Below are 21,387 nucleotides of genomic sequence, written 5' to 3'. Positions count from 1 at the left end.
ATATGAAATATTAGATATGACAATATAGTTATTATACTATATGATAGATTAAATACGATTTACTATGAAACACGACATATTATCCAATATATGTATCTCGATACATAAATAATCCAACAATCAACATTATTAAAAAATTCTGATCAACATTTTATAACGCCAAACTATGCCACTTTCCAGTTAACATGACTTCCCTTCGACTATTTTAATGCTTGGCATCGGAAAGACTACATAAGAAACTCAGCCACCGCTAGTCGAGAATATATTGTCGATTTTTCACAAACTAATCGCTATGTTTAGCCGTCCAGACTGGTTATTTTTACTCTCAATTTCTTTCCATCTTTTTTTTTTTCTTCTATCTCCTCTTCCATCTTTCTCAATCTTTCTTGATTTACTTTTTCTAGAGGTATGTCACGGAGAAGCAGGCGAACGATATATATCGGTAACACGTTCGAAGAATCGTAATTGGGCATGATCCTGTTCGATGAAGTTATCATAAGAAATAGGGCAATTAGCCTGTTCAATAATTACTTGCCCTGGTCATTAAAAAACAACAAACAGGAAAGAGAAAATTGGTGTACATGTATATGCATACTTTAATTTATCTAGATACACGTTTATTTTTAACAAAATATATTTAATTTAGAAATTAAGATCTGTAATCAGTTTATTCCAATAAAATATCGTTTACATTATAAAATTAATTTAGAAAATATAACAATAAAGAAAATTCTTTAACTTTTATCTAGCAATTGTATTTCTCTACATCATTCAATTTATTTACTTATTATAATATCATTATAATATATAAACTATCTACTAATAAATTTAAGGGATATTTTCATTTCATGAAATTGATTCTCAATGATTTTAGTATTTCATAAATTGAAAAAACTTCAAGTTTTTAAAATTTTTAAAAATTCAAAAAGAAAAACTCTCGAAGTTTTAAGATTAGAATTTATATTAACTAAATATTTATTTCTAAGTCTTTATTTTTCATATCTAAATATCATTCATATATAAATTTATTCTTTACATCGGATTCATTAATTTAACATATCAATTTTATTTTCAATCCAATTCTATAATTCTTGAACACACATATTCGAAATTTCAAAAAAAAAAAAAATCTAAATACCTCTAATTCAATTCTATTTCTATCCACAACTTTACAGCAATAAAATTTGCACATAAAAGATTTTCAAAAAATTTCTGAATATTATCTTCATTTTATCATAATTTAATTTCAATGTCTATAACTCTGGTACATCCTGTATGCGTGCACAAAGAACGAAAACCGCAATCGGCGCGGCAATGGTGCCAATGATAAAATCCCTCTCTGACGCAAACTGCATCGCACCGCAGTTGTTCGAGTGCATTGGCTAGGCTAAACACCGACGGTATCGTGAAAGTAACAGGGTTCCCTCTCGATTCGTTTATATTTTTCAATATAACCGTGCGCGCTTTCCCGTGCACAACTCGGGTTTATGATTTTGCTTAATTAATGGTCGGCCTCCCCCGTGGCCACCGTCGTGGTCCATCCCTTCGAACCATCATCCCCACTTCTCCCACGCGTTCTCCCTCTCCGCCCGTCTACACAACTCGCACGTATCCCCACCCATGCGTCCGACCAGCAACGGCCCGGTGGCCATTAGCCTGCACGGATTGCGCAATTTCGGGAAATTGCGAAGTAATTCGCGGTTGCGGCCACTCTCGCGCCAGGAGGAACGGAGAACGAGGTATAGATAGGTTGGAATAGGGAGAGAGTTGATGGGAAGGGGGATTCTAGGAAAGGACAGAAGAGGTATATACGAGGTTTTACGATTCGACCTCGTGCGGTGTGTTTTCGCGCCAATCGATTACGATGAAGAATCGGAAGAAGATAATTGACGCGCGTGTTGAGAAGTTAGGTTCGTTTATTTTAGAATCGAGATTTTTTTTTTTTTGGAATAAAAAGAAGATTCTTTTTTATTATCAGTTATGATAAATGTATATGTTCTTTTTCTTCTCTTTTATTCTTTTGTGAAAAAGATATAATGCATCTAAATTTAAGGTTTATTTTAGAGAACAGAAACATATAATCTCAAAAAAATTCAAGATTATTGGATATTGGATATATATGTGATGATAAAATTAATTTTAAAAATAAAATATAAAAGAATAAAAGGAAAAACTTTAAAAAGAATAAATAGAATAAAATATTTTACATTAAGGTTATTGAAATGAAAAATAGATTTATATATATATTTATATATAGATTAAATAATTAAATTCTTACTTCGATTTAATGTATAAAGTTGTTGTAATAAATAGTATAGTAATAGTAGACTTAATAAAAGTGAATAGATATTTAGTTAGATAGTAGAAGTTATTAGAATAATTAAAATAAATAATAGATTTTTTAAAATAGAAAATTACTTTTTAAAGTACAGATAATGAAAATTTAATCAGCGATAAAATTAACAGGTTACTTTCTTATCAAATGAAAACTTTTGATATGAAATTAAAAATTAATAAAAGTTAAATAATTTTAATTAGCAATTTTTGTTCTTGTAAATATGTTACTATATTTGCAAGATATGATGTGAATATAATGATATGAAAATTAAAACATTTTTAAATAATTATCTTATCTAATATACTGAAAAAAAATTAACTTATCTTTCTTCATTAATAAAATTAATGTAATCATTATGTTTTAATATTCATTTATGTCATTTAAATTATTTAAATGATAATTTAATGCTTATTAGAAAAAATTATAAGAATTGCAGTAATTTTTATATTTAATCCTTTCAAAATTGACTTTTTGAGATATTGTAGAAAAAATTTGTTTTTACTAATAATTATTAATAATAAAAAAATATTTATTACAACAGAAATTGCATTACTTAAAATTTGTTTAAATTTATATTTAATTTTCAATTTTATATAATTGTTTAAAAAATTTATAATTATTACTAAATTTACTTGTGTTTTACTTATTTTTCTGAGTTATTAAACAAATTTAATCTACAATATTTGGAAATTTACTTTTGTATTCTATGAGATATCTTGCCTAGATATTAATTTGCAAAAAATTAAAAAATTTCTATGCTTTCAAGAAACTATCAGAGATGAATTTGATGACCTACCTCGTGCGAATTGCATTTAGAAAATCATCCAGCCTCCTAGAAGAAATTCACCGTCCGCCAAGGGTATCATGAAAACGCGTTACGATATTTCTTTGAAGAACGATTTACGTGAATACAATGAAATTTCGAAAGTGACAAAGCATAATAGTACTCCTTAAAAGTAACAAAAAAAAAAAAAAAAAAAAATTTAAAAAAAAAGAAAATAAAAAATAATTAAAAAAATTTAATTTGTGAGATATCAAATTAATAAACGAAAAATTCAAATTAAATTGATTTTTTTCGTTAACAAATTATTAAACATAAAACTTCAATTTGGTTATTTAGTTAAAAAAACAAAAATTCGAAAAAAAAATATAGGTGGAAAAATAAAGTGGAAAAAGAAAAAAGAAAAAAATAGATAAAATAAAAAGAACAGATTGTAACTTAATAGCCTCAATGGCAGGCTATTTAAAAAGAAATGGAGAGGGGGGAAATAAAAAAAGAAATGGCTACAATACCGATGCTATTCTGAGTACTGAGTTCCCAGTCTTTCATGAGGATTTCTCGGGCAGGTCAGGATGACGGCGACGTGGGTGCACCTATAATGCAGACAGTGAGATCGTACATATAGAATTGCTGTTGTACAAATCAGGGAAATCATGCGATCGTTGAATATTCGCAAACTGTATTGCGCCATGGTCGTCAAATTTTTGTTAAATTTTTTCATTTTGATTATTCCAATATAATAATTTGTGATATTTATTTTGTTAAAAAATACATAGTACAGGATAATGAAAAAAGCTGAGATTATATTTATTAAAATGTAATTAATATGAATTTATAAATTTTATATTTATAATGAATGTTTTATAATATTGTATTGATTATTTATTCTAATTTATTATTAGAATATTTCTATATGTTAATTATAATCATAATTATTAATCAATGGAAAAATATTATTTCTAAAATTATTTTATTTCTTCTAGTTCTTGTTTTTTTTCATAATCCTGTAAAAATTGCCAAAACTTGATTAGATGATTAGAATATATTTAATTTTAATCCTTTTATGGTGTATAAAAGCTAAATTTATGATATTGATAATCATTTTCAAAAAAATTATAATTTTTATATAGTTATAAAATTTTTTATGAACACAATAAAAGGGTTAATTATCCATAATTATTTTTAATTAATCAATTTATTAAAAATTTAAATGAATTATTATCTAATAATTATTTAAGACAAATTTTTAGTAAATTCTTTTGCAAAAAATTTTAATTTATGAATTTTTACTTATTGATGAAACATTATAAAATTGATGTCAAATTATATATTCTTATAAATAAGATAAATAATTAATCAAAAATATATTTTATTTATCTATTGAATGTTTTAAAATCCACAGTAAAATGATTGATATAGTAAGATATTGAAGTTCATATATTTTATACACTATATTTTATATAAATATAGTAATAATAATATATTTAAATTAATATTTGTTTTATTAAATTCACAATTATTTTGTTTTAAATAAATTGTTTTAAAAAAACTAAATGTTCCAGCTATTACTTATATAACTTAATAATGTTTGTATAATAATATATGTGTATGTATTGAATAAACTTTTTCATATATTCTTTCAAATACCTAATGTCATAAATAATTTCTAGTAACAAAATAATTCTTCAAATATCATTGGGTACCGCAAGTGCAACGTTCATGACATCGAAGAATACCACAAATGCAATGAATTATTACACGTACTCGGCTTAACATGGCGTAATGCAATTATAATAACAATAATAACAGATGGCGCACGCAAAGCATGTTTTTCTTTGCGTTCGCTACGAAGGACCGGATGTCCTGACTTTCACGTGGTACTATAGTGAAATCGACTTGTTACAATCCGCTCGCTTACGAACGGACAACTCGTGGTTACGCTCGCGAGCATCTTCGGAAAGCGTGAGACGAGAAACAAGCAAACGAGTGAATATAAACGTGCACGTTTTTCCATTAAGCGAGGTTATGTAACGCGATTACATCGAACCGCATCGTTAACCCCTTAATTTATTATTTTTTAGAAGGTAAGTTAATGTTAGATATCTACTCGTGTAGTTAGAATTTTTTTATGAATATAAGTACATATAATAGTTTCCACTTTCCCGCTATGTTTATTCATCAATAAACAATTGAATTTCGAGTGAAACCTTGGATAAAATCTACTTTACATCATTCCCTTTCACAATATTTTCATTTAACCTATACCTATTTTGATAAATTCTTGAATTTTTAATATTATTAAAGCAACAACAATATACAATTTATAATTAATTAAGAATATTGAATTAAAATTGATAGAATAGAAGTATCAATTGAATTTATAGTGATATTAGAAATGTTTTTTTTTTTTCAGAATAGAGTATTGAATTGAGAAAAATTCTAATGTATATATACTACGAACGTGAATTTTTGTTCATTTTTAATTAGATTAAGTTAGATTGGATTGATTTCGGAAGCTCATAATTGAAACGATTTTATTTTTTCTTTTTTTTTTTTTTTAGTTTTTCAATTTATAAATATACATTTATTTTATCTGAATTAAATTTGAATTAGACTACACTGCTTGGTTTGGATTACATTGGATCAAATATAGAGCTAAAATAATTTGTTTTTGATTCCTGGATTTTTTGACCGAATAGTTCATTTGGAAATATATTTATTTGTTATCTTCAGTATTATTTTAATGCGATTTTTACAAAATTATTTTTTTATCAAAAGATATTTTTTAAATCTTAAATTATATTTACAAATAATAAATTTACAAAATATAATATTGTTACTAGTAATTGAAATATTATAACGTTGCTATAATATAATAATATAAAAACAGAAATTTTTCATTCTATTAAATCATTTCTTCCTTCATGTGATATTTATAAAACATATGTATTTTTCTTGAAGTCACGTACCAAAATTGCCAAATAAATCACTAAATTCTAAGCCTAAATGTAACAACTCGATCCATTATTAGCATCTTCAGGATTAATCCCGGTTACGTAAATCGAGAACTCGATTCGTCACGATTTTTAAAATCGATTCGTTTCCTCGAATCGCCGAAAAATATTAAGTTGTCTTTGAAAATCAAAGCGATTTTCAAGCTCGTAAATCGAATGACAAGAGGAAGGCCGGTGCGTATTTCAAAATTTAAAAATAGACTAACGTACACATTTCGTATTTTCAAAAATTCGTCTCGGCCTCTAAAAGCTATCGTGTATTTGAATATTTAGAAATTTTAATAACAGAGATTTCAATGAAATTGTAAATGAATTATATAGATAAATAAAAAAAAAATATTTTAAAAAAATTTTTGAAAATGAAATATATTTTTGTAAATTTTTTTTTACTGGAATTTTATTATTTAGGAATTAAAAATATTTGGTAAAAAATATTTGGTAAAAAATTTTGCTATAAATTTAAAATAAATTTTACATAAATATACTTCTCGATTTTACTCGATTTTAATCATTTAATTTCCTAAATATTCAATTAAAAATTTTCTCGAAAAATTTTACAAAAAATTTGCAATCAATTATTGAACAAAAACAAAGAATATAATTTCCTAATAAACTATAATTTCCTAAATTTTTTTTATTCGATTCAAAACATTTAAGTAATTTAAATATTCAATTAAAAATATTTTTCGAAATGAACGATTCGATATCTATCGCAATAGTGAACTAAATTAAACTTTCAGATAAAATAACTCACTCTAAAAAAAAAAAAAATAAATAAATAAATAATTGCTAAATTTTGTACGATGGTGCGTAAATAAAAAGCAAAACGGTCGTTTTAATAGATCGTAAACGAAGTGTTAATTGAATCTGTAATTCAAGCGCGTTTTACGAAACGCTTTCACGAAAAAATCATTCGGCCAACATCATATTTTGAATATTTTTTATGTTTTCCATTTTTTTCTTTTTTTTTTTTTTTTTTTTTTTTTTCTCTTCCATCGATACGATATCTTGATGTTGAAAATATGTTTTCACCGGAACCCTGGAAATTTTATGAAAAACATTCCAGGCGTGGCTTATACGATTCACATAGAAAAAAATATTTTTATTATTCGTTCGAGGGCTCGCGTCTCATTGATATTCTTTTACGATTGTGAAATCTGTTACGGGTCATTAAAATTGGCTAAAAATATACCGCATCCTTTCCAGACTGTCATTATTGTTTTCGTGCATATAAAGTGGTCGTCTTTTGTGGCTTTTGGAGAATGGAAATCTCGGTTTGTTGAATTATAAAGAGAGAGGTTGTAAACGTGGCTAACGATTAAATAAACTGACTACGTGAAAAGATAATAATTATTTATTTTTACTTAACTATGTATTGTTGTTTTTTTTTTCTTTAAATCATATTCAAATTTATCTTTTTTTTTTTTTCGCTAATATTAATGTTTCGATTTATATAATCTATAGGGCTATAGTTTCAGTTAAGTTTAGATTTAAATTAAATTCAAGGTAAATTTTTTTTTAAGTTTATGCTAAAATTAAATATAACCTATATTTACAATTCAAGCTAACGATGAAATATCGATTCAATATAAATTATTTATTCGAAAAAAAAAATGTCTTGGATAAAATGGATGATAAAAAAATCATAAACTAAAAATCTAAAATTGCAGCAAATAAAACGATATATCATCTATCAAATATCAGTCATTAGAAATTGATCCAACATTATAACCTTTTGATAAACGTTTATTTCTTCATATATTTCCTAAGGCACGGCAACAAAATCGTATGCCAACGCTTTCTTTTGTTCTGTCAGCACGTCCTTTCTTACTCAACGAAAAAAAAAAAGAGAAAGAAAAGAAAGAAAAAAGAAAAAAATCCACGACGAACGGCTTCCGGGTATAAAGCTGAGTATCCACGAAAGAATGCCAGGTCCCGTGGAACGCTCTTCTCTACGCGGAAAGGAATCTCGAGGGTGAACCGTGCCTGGGGCATCATCGAGACATCGAGAACGATGCCCTGGGCATCGAGGAAGCCGCGTGCACGCGTGCAAATCTGGCTACACGGATAACATTTCATGGAAAACGTTCTTACGGCTCGTTATCTTTCTTTACGGTTCGAATGAAGGAGACCTTTAAGAGGAATAGCGCCTTCTAAAATTATAATTCGATGAAAGCACGTAATGCACGTGATGGTCTTTACAATCATCGTATCTTTTGTAAAATTGTCAAGTTTTATTTGAAATTGATATAAGATATCATTGTAATTATGTTGTGTAATAACGAAGTTTTTTATGCTATATAAAATTTATTTTAACAATATTTTTCACAAAAAAATTTATATTTAGATATTGTGATTCAATATATAACATCATTACTTTTCAAATATACCGTGTATACTTTGAAAAATATGAAAACAATTTTTAAACTTCACTGATTAAATTTTTACGAACTATGTAACTCAATTTTTTATCACATCTCATGTAATATTAAACATACACAAATCACTTAACCAAAAAATCGTGTCGCTAGCATATCGTTCGATTAATTGAAAGGCCTCATGATCACGGGAGAATTATCTCATGCTATAATGTATACGAAGATTCGTCGCGCATCGGTATAATTCAAACATCTCTAAATGCGCTACCAGCGTAGAAGTTGAGAAGCGTTCCGCGGCTTGAACACGACCTCCATTAGCCTTCTTGATCAGCGGTGCTAATTGGTCGACTTGAACGAACCAACGATACATTCGCCCTCTTGTGCCATACTTGCGACCTTTCGATCCCTCGAAACATGCACATAACCTCGCTGCATCGCGGCTGTAATTTTCTCTAAAGTTGATGTAAAAACATCTGGAGAGGTTGTGAATATCGGACAATGTGAACGGTTGGATCTGGTTGATAATTATCGGTTGGTTGGAAATGATTTTTTTATCATTATTTATTTCTTCTTCTCTTTTTTTCATTTGGAAATATCTTGGATAAAGAGGAAGTTTCGCAAATAATTTATCTTTCATTGTGAATGACGTTATGACTTTCAACTGACATAACCTATAAATCATAACCTAAGTATAATTTATATATATATATATATATATTTAATATTTTTATTAAATATCATATATAGTTATATAAAATGTCTTATAATTTATAGGATTTATTTCATTAGTTGATTGTGTACCAAAAAACAATGAAAAAAGTTTATATAAATACATATCTTATTTGTCTTTACATCTTGAACAATTTATAACCTAAACCGTTATGTACTTCAGAAATTTTCTCTTAATCAAACTATCACAAAATTAACCTAAAACAAAATAAAGTCGAACAAATAACAAAACTATAGAATTGAATGAAATTATCACTTAACAGATAAGCAATTTTTCAATAAAATCAATTTAAACCTAATTAATACATTGTACAAATTATTAAATCTTATAAAATCCATAATTTTCTATTCTCTTGGAAAGCCCAGTGCCAATCTTCTATCATCACTATACACACTGTACAAGGCGGAATGAATGGCAATGGATTACCAGCGCACAATTAACACGACACAGGTATCCGTTTGATTTTACACGATCCAAGCCGCAGGTAACCAAGCTGGTCGTTTGCTTGCCTCTTCATCACGATAATCCACCTCCTACGCTCTCTCTCTTTCTCTCTCTATCTTTCTCTGCTCATCGTGTTCATCATCTATCTGTGTCTTTCTAGCCTGGAAGCGGAACGTTTGGACGGGAAACGGGGCGCGCATTTAATTTGCAAATGCAGATTGCTTTCCATTTTAATATAAATTGTTCGAAACAAAGGCAGTAATTATGGCGTGCTCTCTCGTCGCTTTGAGAACTGTAATGGTGGTGTTCGTTACTTTGGTGTGATGTTGGTGCTCACCCCCTGCGTTTTTCGTTCATTTCGTGCGTCTCTTGATCGTTTGGTATGACTGTATATGTGTATCTATCGAAACTCATTGCTTTAGAGAAGAATGAAAGTTTGATTTTGCTAAAAATAAAAAATAAATGAATAATATCGTGGACGATATAAAAGTGAGATAGAAATAGCTATATTTTGGCGAAGAATGTTTTTAAACATTATCATTATGATTGTTATTGCGTTTTTAAGTTAAAATATTTTATAAAATGTTTTAAAATATAAAAAAAATCTAAAATTTTATCATATTTGTGTTGTTTTTTTTTTTAAGAGATTTATATTTAATTTTACTTTTTAATTTTACTTAAAAGGTAAAAATGTATAGAACTTCAAATATGGTTAACTTGATTATTGGTTATTGCTTGATTGATAAAATTAATAAAAATGTTACTAAAAAATCTTAAAAATTATAGATAGAAATATTTCAATAGAGAATCAAAGTGAATTGAAAAGAGAATTGTAATTCTAACAGAAGTTATTTGGAAATGTTTCAATAAATTCTTGGAAAATTTCAATAAACTCTTTTAGAAAAAGTTTCTTGGCAACTTCCATAAAGAGTTGTGGTTATATTACAACTATTCCAAAACTGCAATGAACTATTGAATAAGAATTTTATAGAATTGTAGATATAAAATTGGAGATCAATAAAAGTTGATAAGAATTCTACAGATTATTAATAAAGATCTTTCTATTTGAATAAACTTGAATTTTCATTATTATATAATTATAAAGTAGAAATTTTTTTATAAAATTTAAAAAATAAATGAAAAATTTTTTTAATAAAAAATTAATTAATTTCTATGAATTTTTATAATTAAAATATGATCTCGATATATTATTGCATTATGTTGTTATCCTCGTCATTATTCAAAAAATGAATCTATAATAAAATTGAGTGGAAATATATTAATAAATTTTAATAAATTTTAATAAATAATTGAAAAGATTTGACATAGATATTGTTTGCATCATAGAGGTATTAATTAAATAAAATAACATTAATATCCAATGTTATTAATAATCATATACATGACAAATAATAATTATATATAAATAATTTACAATAGAATAAACAAAAACTTTTCCATAATTTCTGGTTAATTTTGACAATTACTAATTTTTAACTTTATCAAATAAATTTATATTTATATTTTGAATAAATTTATATTTCTTTTATTAAAAATTATAATTACAGAAAAAAAGAAAAAAAACTAATCTGACATATATAGTTTAAAAAGTAGAACTGAAAAAAAATAAATTTTCCAATATACATAAACAAAAATAAAAATTTTTATTTCTTAGAGCAAGATAGTATCTTGTTGTTGTGAATTTGTTTCTATCAATTCATCAATTTCATCTGAAAATACAATTCAAAATCTCGCAAAACAGAGAGAAGTGAAATAAACGAAAAAAACAAAAACGCAAATTAAATTCGACATACGCACATTGAAATGAACGACAAACTTGTTTGAAAACCAACAGTGTCAATTACACGCGATCGATGTTTCTACTCTTCCGTACAAATAAGGCTAAACGACGTTATTGTCGCGAACAGAAGCGAGAGACGGTTGTTGAACACAGAGAGAAGCGGCGCGTTGCGTCGAGGGCAAACAAAGAGAAAACGGGAGCCGAGAGGGTACCGCGCACGCTGCCAGGCATTCGAATCTCCCGCTCCACGCGCGCACACAAAGCGGCCGACACTCGAGGCTCGGGGCGTTACGCTCGTTTTGGTTCGTTCCGCGCCAATGGGGAACGACGCCCGTGACAAAGCGCCGCGATAAAAGGCACTTTGATGGAACGGTTTGATTGCCGGACCGATCAATTACCGTTCTTTTTTTTTATTTTTTCTATTTTTTTCCTCCTTTTTCCGCATTTTTTTCCTTTTTTTCAGATGGAACGATATGAGAAAAGAAATCGATAATCTTATAATCGTTGACAAGATCGATAGTATGATCGTTTGATAGTAATGAAGACGATATGAAAGAATAGAAATGGATAAAATTTTAACGTAATTAAAGGTAAGAATAAAGTTATTTTTATAATTTAGTCGAATATTTTATTATTTAAAGCGGCGAATGAATAAGATATTGTAATTTTATTCGAAATTTTAACTAATTCATGTTGCAGCCCAATTCCGAACACTAATGATCTACTGATTTATAGGTTATGAAAGTTTTTTTTTCAATGACAAGAAGACACAAAAAGATACACCTTTATAGTTCATTATCTCATTTTTCATCTAGTCTATTTAACGATTGATAATAATTATAATTAAATAATGAAAATTTGACAAGTTTCGATCGATCATTGTAATATTTCTTTTTTTCTTTTTTAGCCAAGGAAAACGTTATCACTTCGTCATTTCAATCTCATATCAACATCCGAATACGATAACTTCTGAAACTATCCTGTTAATACTACCCCAGATACCATTTCACCAAATTGAATCCAGCACCGCAAAACGCTGAGATCTATAACAGAAATCCTAACAACCGTTAGGCGAGAATCATGGAATTATGTTAATTTTCCACGGCATGTCTCGCGACTGATATTCAGCCGGCGTGGCCCGTTACGACATAGAGGAGAAGCAAATTAGAAGGAGGAGGATTAGAAGGCCGTCGTCCAAGCGAAGATCCAGTGGAAGCATCCAGTCGGGTACGAATATCTGGTGGTCCATTCAAGGGTGCATAACATACAGGGCGGCGAGTGAATTTGCCCGTTTCGCCGCAACAACGGACGATGCTCGGCTTGTAAACGATGCATGACAACCGTTGTTGCATCCGTTAGTCGAAGAGTATTCGAGTCCTTCCTGTTCTCACCACCCCCTTCGCGGTTCTATCTTCTCCTATTCGATCATACGTATATAGAGGCTGGATAGGATGGGTTGGCTAGAATGGTTTGGGGCATCATAGAACAAGGATTCGCGAGGAAGAGATGGACGGGAGAAAGAGAGATGGATATAGGAGAAGGAGGTGGAGGAGCAGCAGCCGAATTCCTAGCATACCGCGGGGCCAACTGGTTAGCAAGCGATTTACGATATTGTAAACCGATGCGACGGCGGCGGCCGTGCCCACCGCCGAACCTCAATCTAATAGTGGCGACTTCGACCTCCAATGCCAAAGGCACGTCGCCCCCGAACCGGTAACATTGTTCGCCCCGCTTTTACTTCCGCCATACGGTACAAACCTGGATGGACTCTCTCGATGCGACGAGTTTCTCATTCTTATGGTGAATGGTTTGGAAAATGATGTCTAGGAGAAAGTGTTTGTATTTGTGTGTAAATGATTTTTTAGATTTGTTGCAATGGAAAATTTGTTTGACAGAGATGAATTTTGGTAAGTATCAAGAAAGATAGTAGAAAATTTTTTTTGATAAAGAATATTGTTTGTTTTAGACTAATAATAAGAATAGAGATTCGAAAATAACTTTGATTTTGGGTTAATGAATTTGTCATTTTGATGAATCTGGGAAAATGATGTCTAAGAGAAAATATTTTCCATTTGTAATAAATGATTTTTAACATTTGTTGAAATGGAGAGTTTGTTTGATAGAGATGAATCTTGGAGTAAGTATCATAGGAAAAATAATAGACAATCTTTTTTTATAAAGAATATTGCTTGCTTGTTTTAGATTAATAATAAGAAGATACAGGTGAATTTGAAATTAAAATTCGTAATTTTGACTTTGGAGACGAATTTGCTATTTTGATGATGAATGTTTTGAAAGATGATGCCTATAGAAAATATTTCCACTTGAAGTAAATAATTTTTAGAATTTAGAAAATTTGTTTGATGGAAATGAAACAAATAATCTTGGTAAGTATTCATAAAAAAGAAAATATGAAATTTCTTTTGATAAAGAATATTGTCTTTATATTGATTGTCTTGGATTAACAATAAAAAGATATGGATGGATGCAAAAATAATTTTGAAAGTTTTAAGTAATTTTGAAGATTAACAACAAATTTTCTATTTATAGAAATATAAATGATCCATTCCAAATAGAATATTTTTTGAATTTTGAGAAAAAATGTTTCCATTTATGATTTTTGAAATTTTTTAGAATGGTTGATATTTGATGAAGATGAACTTGATAAATATTATAGACTTATTATGAAGGTAGAAGTATAATTTTTAAATTTGTGAAAATTTCTATTAAATTTGTTTTAATAAAAAAATATTGATTGTCTTAGATTATAATATAATAATAAGAATTTATTGAAATATATAAATAAGTTGGAATTTAAAAAATATAAGTAATTTGAATTTAATACTTTTGAAATGATATTTCAGAGAAAATGTTTTTTTTTGTAGGGAAGTGGCAGTAATTCTTCATCATTCGGATAACGTGCTCCAAAAATATAATACAGTAAAATATAAATCCAAAAGGTGAAAAAAAAATCACTCTTGAGAGAACATATACTATACTACACATATATCCAAATTGATCTGTTGAAAATTTGAATCATTTAGATAATCATTGGAATAAATTTCTTCGATTGTAGGAATTTTTCTTCTCTGCCATTATTCCAGCAAAATTTTCTTAATCTTCTTTAATAAACAATCATCCAAAATTAATTTCAGAGGCACAACGTTTGTAATCCACTAAACCGAAAGCATCGAGGGTATCCATGCCATGCGCACCGAATAATTAGAAGCGAAAGCGAGATTCGAGAAAATCGAAGGATGGAGAGATGCAGAAATGACTGAGCAGAGAAAAGACAGAGAAAGGGGGGCGCATTACAAACGTTGGTAATCTAGTTGCGAACGTAGCTCGGGGTTGGAGCCTGGAGCAACCATGCGGAATAATGATATGTAATCTCGAAACAACCTGCGGCCTCGCCAAGGCACACGCGAGCGGACGCGTGCGTGCACACGCGTGTGTTACACGTTACCTGCTCGCGTGTTACTATCCCAGAAGCTGTTGCGGAATAGGCGGAAGCGCTCGTGACCGCGGTAAATGACACGAGCAAACGAATCGACTGAAACGCACGCCCCTCTTCTCTCAACACCCACACCACGAGTATCTCTCGTTCATCACCCTAACTTTCGCCGTTGTTACTCGCAGTTTGGATGTATACAACGAACCGCTTCCACTCTACCGATACCACCGCTAATTATAGTTTAATAATGATCCGGTCGTGCGTTAGTCCGTCGACAGTATTTTCGTCGATGAATTAAAATTGTATTGGGAGGGGTTGGTTCAAGTTTGGGAGAATGAGTTCGGTGGATGATTAGCGAGACAGTATATGAATGTTTTGAGAAATGATCTGTTGCAGTCTGAAGTTTTTTTGATCGGTGGTAAGTTGTTTTTTAATGGAAAAGAAATTTAGATATTGAAAATGTTTTATAATAGATATTATAATAGAAATGTTTGAATAGAGTTACATAATTAAATATATAATTGTTTTAGAAATATGGAGAAAAAATTGGATGTGGATTTTTTAAGAAATGAACAATGATTTGTTGCATGTAGAATATAGTATTTTAATGATGGTAAGTTGTGAAAATACTTTTAATAAAGGCAAATTTCAATATGTTTCATTTAAAAATGTTTTAATAAATATTAGAAATGAAATAAATAGATATGAATAATTAATATAATTACTGCGTTTAGAAATATTTAAATAGTTGAATATGAATGCTTCAAGGGATGATTTCTTGCATAAAAAATGTAGATTTTTGATTGATAATAAGTTGTTGAAAAATAAATTTATAAACATGCAATAGACATGCATATACGATTGTTACGTTTGGAGATATTTGAATAATTGGACGTGTAGATGTTTTAAGAAAATGATGATAATATTCTGCATTCGTATAAAATATAATTTTGTGATAATGATAAATTGTTTAGAGTATTTTTTGATTGAGTTTTTAGACTTTTATTACAATTGAATTATTGAATATATATCTCGAGAAATTCTTTGAATAGAAAAACAATGATTTTTTGAATAGAGAATAAATAATATCAGATACTATGGAATTGTATGAGTTTGGATACTTTGTGATTGAAATTTTAATGTATCTTTTAAAAAAAGAAGAAAAAAATATTGTAATGAATATATATCATTTTATCCAATTAAAAGAAATATATTCATCATTGGAAAAAAAAAATCTGTGATTTTGCAAAGTTCATGTTAACGAAGTAAACAGATGAAAGTTGTAGAGGGAAGAAAATGGACGCACGCAATTAGCCCGCAGCTGAAAGTTGCGCGGGCGTGCAATAAGCTATATACAGTGTAAAATTCCATTCGACGATCTCGTCCCAGCCCCAAAAACGGATTTCCGCCGAAATAACTGTTAACGTTGCGAATTGCATCCCCGGCATGCGCGTTGCACGTGCGGATCGGAAAATTTCAACTGCAAAGCTACCTGCGCATTTCCCTCATACCATTTCCCTCTCTCTATTTTTACTCCTCTCTCTCTCCCTCTCTCTCGCACTTTTTATCTTTCTTAATTTTCTTTCCCTCTTTTTTTTCCAATCCTTTTCATTTTCTTTTCTAAGAAACTATCTTTTTCTTTTTCTTTCTCTGCATGTATCTATCTTTTCTTTCCGGCTCCTTTTATATTTCAGTTTTAATTTTATATTTTCCTTCATTTAATTTTTTTGATATTTTCTTTATTGCTTTTTCTTTCCGATTTAAAAACTTTATTTTTCCTTTACATTATCAAAGGAGAATTACTTAGTACAAACAGAGAAAATCTTGATACATAAAATCGTCCATTAAAATTCAATAACAAGTTCCAATCAACAAACATTATCCTTTTGATCTCGACATCGCGTTACACGTATAAAATAAATAAACAGAGATCGCCTTATGAACTCTCCCTATTAAACATCTAATAATCAAGCAATCGAAGCAGAAACACGCGAAAATTATAAAAACGAGAGAATGAGTCTATGAGAGGGGAAACGGCTCACGCAACCCCGACAAATAGAGGGAATTAAAAGTAATCACGCGCATATTTACGCGGCCGATGAACAGAATGGTTGCGTCAACCGCAAAAATGTAACTGCACGCGAGCGCAGGTGTATGCGTTCGATTGTCGAGTGTGCAACGAGAGGGTGGTGTAGGCCAGGAAGGGGAGGAAAGGGATGGAACAACACACGCGGATGAAAATGGTCTCTCCACTGGTTCTGATGTGGCTCGTACATTGGAATCGCTTGGATATGGGTGGAGTGAAACCGGATGTGGGAGCGGGAAATAGAAGGGAGGAGAAAATACGAGGGTAGGTGGAACGTGTAGAAATAAGGTTGTATAAACGAAGGGATGGATTGTTGATGAAAATTGATGAGTAAGTAAAAAGAAGAAGAAAGAGAAAAAGAGAAATATATAATATTTCTTCATATATATATATATATATAGGCTATTTGAAAATTGGAAAAATAAATGAAGAAATTTTTGACATAACAAGATGGTATGATCATGATGATTTGAGTTTAATTGAAATGATTAATTTTGTATATTTAAACTTGTTTCTGTAAGAATTTATGATATAGTTTGTTATTAAATGCTTAATTGAAAAATATAACTCAACTCTGTCATCTAGTAATGCCTATTTTATCGTTATTAAATATATTCTTATGTAAAATGATAAATGATCTCTGAAAAAGCTAACCGTATAATATCTTAACCTTAAAATAGAATTCTTAAAAAATTCACAGGAAGCTCTAAACAATAACAAATTTCAAAATAAATTAGATCGTAAAAATCTATCAAATTTATAATATAGAGGTTGTTGTCGATAAGTTAAATGAAGGCTGTATAGTTAAGAGTCAAACAAAATCGTGGATTTACATGGAGACGACTATCATGGGAACGACAATGAACCTTTGGTAGTTTTCACGAGCACAGGGGATAAGCAAAGCCTCGTAAATTAGCCACATCGCATCAAGCCCGATAATTAAGGCGAAGCGCCGTTAAAGACGCCGGGGCCACGCTGTTTCGGAACTTGGCCATCATCCAACGAAAGAGACGTGTGTGCCAGGAACACGTGCGTGAAGTTGCCTCACCCGTGAATCACGAGCTCGAAGCGGATCCGCGCCGATGAATTTCTGGAGCGGGCCGCGTATGTATCCGATGAAATCGTACGTGGTAAGTGTTGTGTGCGTCTTGGAAACGTCGGAGCTCGAGAATAATTCCCTCTCGTTACCGAGAAATCATTAAGTTCTGTTCGTGAAACGCCGGTTTGATGATTTGAGGACCCTTGCAATTAGTTTGTTTGGATATTTATGGTTTTACTCGTCATGTTTCGTGAAGTTTTCCATGAAAAAGGAATTGGGTGAGTTATATCGTTCGAATCGTTTCAATATTTTCATTCGTTGATAAAATGTTTTATAATTAATTCTAATTTTTAGTTGGTATGATTATTTATTGTTCTAAATTTATATTGTATAATTTAAATTGTATAATATAAAAAAAATAATATAAAAAAAAAAGAAATATATGTACTAAAACTTTCAAATAAAAAAGCTAACCTATAAATTAATTCGATTCAATGCCATCTATCGTGTGAAATAATATATACTTATAATATGATTCGTATCATAATGTAAGAAAAGAAGATGAAAAAACATGCACTGTACAATGAAACCTAATCTCCAAATTGATTCATGCCATCTATCATATCAAATAGCAATATACTTATAATATAACTCATATCATAATGTAAGAAAAGAAGATAAAGAAATACATACTGGACGGTGAAACTTTCATAAAATGAAACCTAACCTACAAATTGATTCATGCTATATTATCAAATGGCATTATATACTTGTAATATAACTCATTATTATAAAATAAAAAAGGAAAAGTAAAAGAACTATACACGTGTATATTCATTATACACGAAAATTTCAATTAAAAACAAAATCTAATATACAAATGATTCGTTCCAGCATCATCTATCTATCAAATATCAATTATATATTCATTATCGTCATATTCCCGCAAAATTTGCAGTATATTCATGAAATTTAACATGTATCTTGAATTATGCCAGATTTAATTCCCAAAAGAAACCAACAATCAGATTGAAACGCAAAATCAGTTGAATTATTGCCACTACGATAAATATGTGTAGAAGCCTATCGTATCTCATATAACGGTATATATCGTGCAATGGAAGTTGACCGAGAGATTTTATCTTCCACTTCATAAAACGAGGCGGATTTCGATCTTCTTGTAAGCGCGCATTTGTATAGGCTGATCCACCCAATTGGAACCACTTGGCTGACGTTTGTAAAGTTGCCAAGAGGGATTCTCTGGCATTGGACGAGCGAGAAAAAGGAAATAAATGTCAGAAAATAAAATTAAAAAAACATGTATCAAGTGGAAAATGCGTGTTTGATATATCTTTGAATTTACATTTTTTTTTAAGTTATATTAATTGAAAAATCTTATGAAGAAGGAAGTATTATTATTTTCATAAAGACTAGTATTTTTTTCAATATAATATTCTAAGTTTAATAAAATAATAATAGTTTAATAAAATAATAAATATTCTTAGTTTAATAAAATATATATTGTATGTTCCTAAAAGATTTGTTTGGGATTTTCGTTATAAAAATTTATAATCAAAATTAATCACCAGAAAATTACAGGCTGGATAAATTGGCAGCTTCGTTCGTTCCGATTTAATAGCACCAGATTTTTTCTTTGAAGGAAGAAAAGCAAAAATAGAACGGATATATCCATCTGGAAGAAAGCAAAATAAAATCGGCTTAAAGACCACTCTTAATTCAACGTAAAGGAAGATTCTGCTAAAGTGTCTGACCAGACACGTCTTCCTCTACTTGAACATCAGAAAAACTATCTCTTATTCAAAGATTAACACCTTGTGTCCCAATGGGAAAAAAGAAACGATAAACAGTCGGAAGAAGCCTGGATAAGAGTTTCTTCAAATGAAAAGCTAAAATTCTAGATCAAAAGATCAAGTTTAATTTTTTGACTTAGTAGATCTTGCAGAGTTTGAACATACATCATCATATATATTAAACATATATCATTTTGAATTTGTAAGTAAAAAATTATTTAAATATTGTATTATATTTGTTTAAATACAAACTTTTTTAATAGATTCGTTAGAAAAAAAAATAAAAATTATAAAAGAAATTATCAATTGATTAAATTTTTCTCTTTATTCAACAAAAAAAAACATTTTGTCAAAAAGTTATAATAAATATCAATATCAATAATTATTTAATTATACAATTAATTAATTATGTATATAAGCATATATACAAAACTGTAATAAGTGACTGTTTTTATTTGTAGTAATTATTATCATAGTATCATCACAATAATATTAATATGACAAAATGGTAAATAACAATAATTTCAAAAATATATATACGATAACGCATTTTACAAAAGATGGCAATATAGTTATGAATGGGAAAAATAAACATAATAGTAAAACATAGAACATAGAGATGGTGCCACATTACAGTTTAACATCATTAATAAGAATTTTAATAAGAATGAAAGAAAATAGGTTTGTACTAATTCTGACTATAATTAAGCAATTGTATTAATTATGTATTTTTTATTTTTTTCCTCCCATTTTATTTCTTTTCTTCTTATTCTTTTTTTTTTTTTTTTATATTCCATGAGATTGAAAAACTCCAGACAAGAAAAGCCAAGGATGTATCGCGGTTTATCTCATTCACGGTGAAATTTAAATCTAACCGAGGAGTCTGAGGAGTTTCATCCTTCGTCGAGAGAGCTGTCCTCGCGTAGGAGGTCCGCAAGGTGAGCAGATTGTCGGTTGGCTATCGGAAATATTTCCCGGCTCCGAGAATTTATCGGGCGTCTGCCCGGAAATATTTGAAAATTCCTTCGACGCTCGCTGCGAAAACGGCGACCATAGAGAACAGAGCCATTGGAAGAGGTGTGTGGGTGGATACGAGGGGAGTCATCTGGATCTAGGATATTTTTCACACCTTAATTAGTACGGATAGATAGAAGACAGTAAAATGTCAGAAAATGTAAATTTGATTTTGTGAAAATTTCTGGATTGTTTTTAATTGAGATTCTTAGATAAGATTTGATTTTAATATTATGATTGTGTAGTGGAGAATGAATAATCATTAGTAAGTATAACATTATTTTAAAAAATTATTTTATCAAATCTATTCGTTTTGTTAATTTAGAATATTAAATAATTAAATAAAATTTTCTAGTAGCTTACTAGTTAAAAGATACGATTAATCCAAATTTCTAAAATTTTAGATTAAATTATATTTTAAAATATTAATGTATTTTCCTAATTCATAAAAACGTGAATCTAACAAATTTATTAAACTAATTTAAGGTAATATCTAG

At 29.2% G+C, this 21,387-nt stretch overlaps 1 protein-coding gene and 3 long non-coding RNA genes across 15 annotated transcripts in view; 3 read left to right on the top strand and 1 right to left on the bottom strand.

Moving 5' to 3' along the window:
- Positions 1–21,387, bottom strand: part of LOC122713346 (protein scalloped) — a 179,095-nt gene that overhangs the window by 92,814 nt on the left and 64,894 nt on the right. For 4 of the 11 annotated variants that reach the window (XM_043933726.1, XM_043933718.1, XM_043933735.1 and 1 more), the window contains one exon: positions 3,632–3,712. The exons of 5 other annotated variants lie outside the window; for them this stretch is intronic. In XM_043933726.1, the coding sequence (XP_043789661.1) occupies positions 3,632–3,668 (37 nt within the window). In that variant the 5' untranslated portion in view covers positions 3,669–3,712. Of the gene's footprint in view, positions 1–3,134; positions 3,171–3,631; positions 3,713–19,651; positions 19,759–21,387 lie in introns of all 11 variants that reach the window. 2 more of the 11 variants (XM_043933744.1, XM_043933788.1) reach the window with 2 other exon arrangements.
- LOC122713855 lies at positions 5,015–13,575 on the top strand. Of its 2 annotated transcripts, none has more exons than XR_006346536.1 (3): positions 5,015–5,203; positions 11,950–12,076; positions 12,394–13,575. It is a non-coding gene; the product is annotated as an uncharacterized LOC122713855 (long non-coding RNA). The 2 variants fall into 2 exon arrangements; XR_006346537.1 differs by lacking the exon at positions 5,015–5,203 and adding an exon at positions 9,610–9,691.
- On the top strand, positions 14,409–15,608 carry LOC122713849. Its single transcript, XR_006346535.1, has 3 exons — positions 14,409–14,558; positions 14,642–15,358; positions 15,471–15,608. It is a non-coding gene; the product is annotated as an uncharacterized LOC122713849 (long non-coding RNA).
- On the top strand, positions 19,765–21,078 carry LOC122713847. Its single transcript, XR_006346534.1, has 3 exons — positions 19,765–20,078; positions 20,338–20,557; positions 20,677–21,078. It is a non-coding gene; the product is annotated as an uncharacterized LOC122713847 (long non-coding RNA).

This window comes from Apis laboriosa, unplaced genomic scaffold, assembly GCF_014066325.1.
Source record: "Apis laboriosa isolate Shangri-la unplaced genomic scaffold, ASM1406632v1 scaffold112_cov148, whole genome shotgun sequence".
Classification (NCBI taxonomy): Eukaryota; Metazoa; Arthropoda; class Insecta; order Hymenoptera; family Apidae; genus Apis; species Apis laboriosa.
This window is presented reverse-complemented; position numbering and strand designations above follow the sequence as displayed.